This window comes from Syzygium oleosum, unplaced genomic scaffold, assembly GCF_021117445.2.
Source record: "Syzygium oleosum isolate NSW1041296 unplaced genomic scaffold, Sole_v2.1 Sole_v2.15, whole genome shotgun sequence".
Classification (NCBI taxonomy): Eukaryota; Viridiplantae; Streptophyta; class Magnoliopsida; order Myrtales; family Myrtaceae; genus Syzygium; species Syzygium oleosum.
Window position 1 is genome coordinate 4,159,657 of NW_026607499.1, and position 2,378 is coordinate 4,162,034.

Sequence of the window (2,378 nt, forward strand, 5' to 3'; positions counted from 1 at the left end):
ATTATTGAAGGAAGAAGTCAGAGAACCATTTGATCTAAACAGATGATGATAATACAGATTGGAAACTGAAAATCTCATCTTCATTGTCAATCCATACACCTTCATCTGTTTAACTTTGCAAGGTCTTGTTTCTGCTTCTTCTAATCAGGGTGATTAAACACGAATCATCTCCTACGGTTTTTTCTCTCTCCGTTGTGGAGCTTCCTCTCTATCCCCATGGTGATAGTGTACCCACAAACCCTAACACTCCCTGTGTCCCTCACCAATCCTGCATCGTCCTCTTACCCTCCGTAGGTGTCCCCATTCCTCTGTCTCGCCACACTCACCCAGGGCAGTAGTCCCCTAACCCAAGTCCCCTCTTCAAAGTCAATGGATCCAGTTCACCTCGGGGAGCTTCTCGGTTTCCATTCCTCTTTCTCGTCTTCTTTACCCAGGGCAGCAGCGCCCTAACCCAAATCCCCTCATCAAAGTCTTTGTTTCCAGTTCGCCTCAGGGAGTTGCTTGGATCTGTCGAGGCCAGCAACCTTGCGCTCCGTTTACAGAATTCCCCTCCAAGGTAAAGAAAACGGGAGATCCAAGGTTGGTCAAGTTTTTACAAGTTTCAACATCGCCAAAACCCCTAAATTCTCCTCCCCTCAACCCCCCCAACTAGCGCCACCTACATTACTAGCCTCCGCTTCCATACCAAACCTCCCTCCTCTACCTCTTAACTCTCCCCTGTTCCTAGTCGCCGTGGACTAAAGAAGAACAAGTTGGTCTGAGCAGTTATGATTATGGTACCGGGGTCTCTAAGCCAGATGCTACAGTTTATTGCTGCCCCTAAGTAGATCAGTCAACCCAATCTCAGAGGCTAGTGGTAGCCGATCAAGCACATTACGGTAGGCAGAGGAGATTAGTCTTTCCTCTTTTCCCAACAGCCCCGATGGACAGCGAAGTAGGTTATGATGATCGCTTGGCAGCCTTGTGTAGAGAACTGGGCAACCTCTGGTCGGAAGACGATATAGTGTTATTGAAAGGCGAGATCCCTGTAGAAAAACAAATAGAATGTGAGCTAATGTTGTATGGGAAGCTGATTTCGAAACCAAACATGAACTATCAAGCTTTCCTAAGTACGATGAAGAGAGCTTGGAAGACCGACAAGGTAGAGTGCGAGTTAATTGAGCCGGGGTTCTTCTCTTTCTCGTTCAGTTCAATTAAGGAAAAAATGAGAGTTTTGGAAGCAGGACCATGGTCTTTTTCCAGTAACTTACTTGTACTACTACAAGGTGACCCGGATACTCCCGACCATTGCTATGAATTCTCTCATTGTGCCTTTTGGGTACACCTAGTAGGCATCCCACGTGGGAGGATATCAAATGAAGTGGCTCGGGAGGTTGCAGGGAAAATTGGCAATGTTCTAGAGGTGAAATTTGAATCTAAAGGAGGCAGCCCAAACAAGAGCTGCAAAGCAAGGGTCCAAATGGACCTCTCCAACCCTTTGAAAGCGGGGACCATCGTAGACCTGGAGTACAAAAAACTTTGGGTGGACTTTAGATATGAAAGACTACCACATTTCTGCTATACTTGTGGCCGTATAGGGCATTATGCTACATGCTGCAAAGTGGTGCCATTTGAGGAGTCGGGGCCAAACAAAAATACAAGGGGCAAATTCGGACAATGGTTGAGAGCGGAAGTACGCGAACCCAGCCCTTTTTGGAAGATCTTTTACGGAAAGAATAATCCTATGCCTGAAGAAGATGTTATTATTCCGGAAACACCAAGGGATCTAATCCCTAGGGAGTTAGTGACGCCTAGAGCTAAGGAGAAGGAAGTAGCTGGGCTGCTTGGGGACAAACCACACACTGAGAATCCAAGGGGACTGAACCCACCAGCTGAGTTGTCAGATGAAAATCAGCAAGGCCTTGATATACAAGATTCCCAGATTACCCTCTTTCAGTCGACAAAGAAGGGTAAGTCAGCAAAGCTTTCAAGGATGGAGAAGATCGGACTGAAATCCTTTAAAAAGGTGGCAGCAGCGAAGAAACAGAAAAAATTCATCCCACTTGGTATGTGTGAGATTCTCAACCAACCTTTTAACGAAGAGACGCTCCTTGATGCTCCGATCCTTTTGGCGGAAGGAAGGAATGAATGGGCTTTGGTGGCTAGCCCTAATAAGCCACCGGGGTATATATGAAACTATTGAGCTGGAACTGCCAGGGGTTGGGCTCTCCCCTGACAGTCCAGCATCTCAGAGCCCTAGTGGCTCAAGAAAGGCCCAACTTAGTGTTCCTGATGGAAACTAAGAACAAGAGTCCAGTTGTTGACAGAATTAGAAGGAGTATTCAATTTCAACATTCAGAAATAGTCGACCCTTTAGGATTAGCAGGTGGTTTGGCGGT

The 2,378-nt window shown here is 46.6% G+C and overlaps 1 protein-coding gene across 1 annotated transcript; it reads left to right on the forward strand.

The window, feature by feature from the left end:
* The first annotated feature begins 922 nt into the window (after window positions 1-922).
* On the forward strand, window positions 923-2,173 carry LOC130140072 (uncharacterized protein At4g02000-like). The gene has a single exon (XM_056318443.1). It carries the CDS (start codon window positions 923-925, stop codon window positions 2,171-2,173), a length of 1,251 nt encoding a protein of 416 aa, XP_056174418.1.
* The last annotated feature ends 205 nt before the right edge of the window (window positions 2,174-2,378 follow it).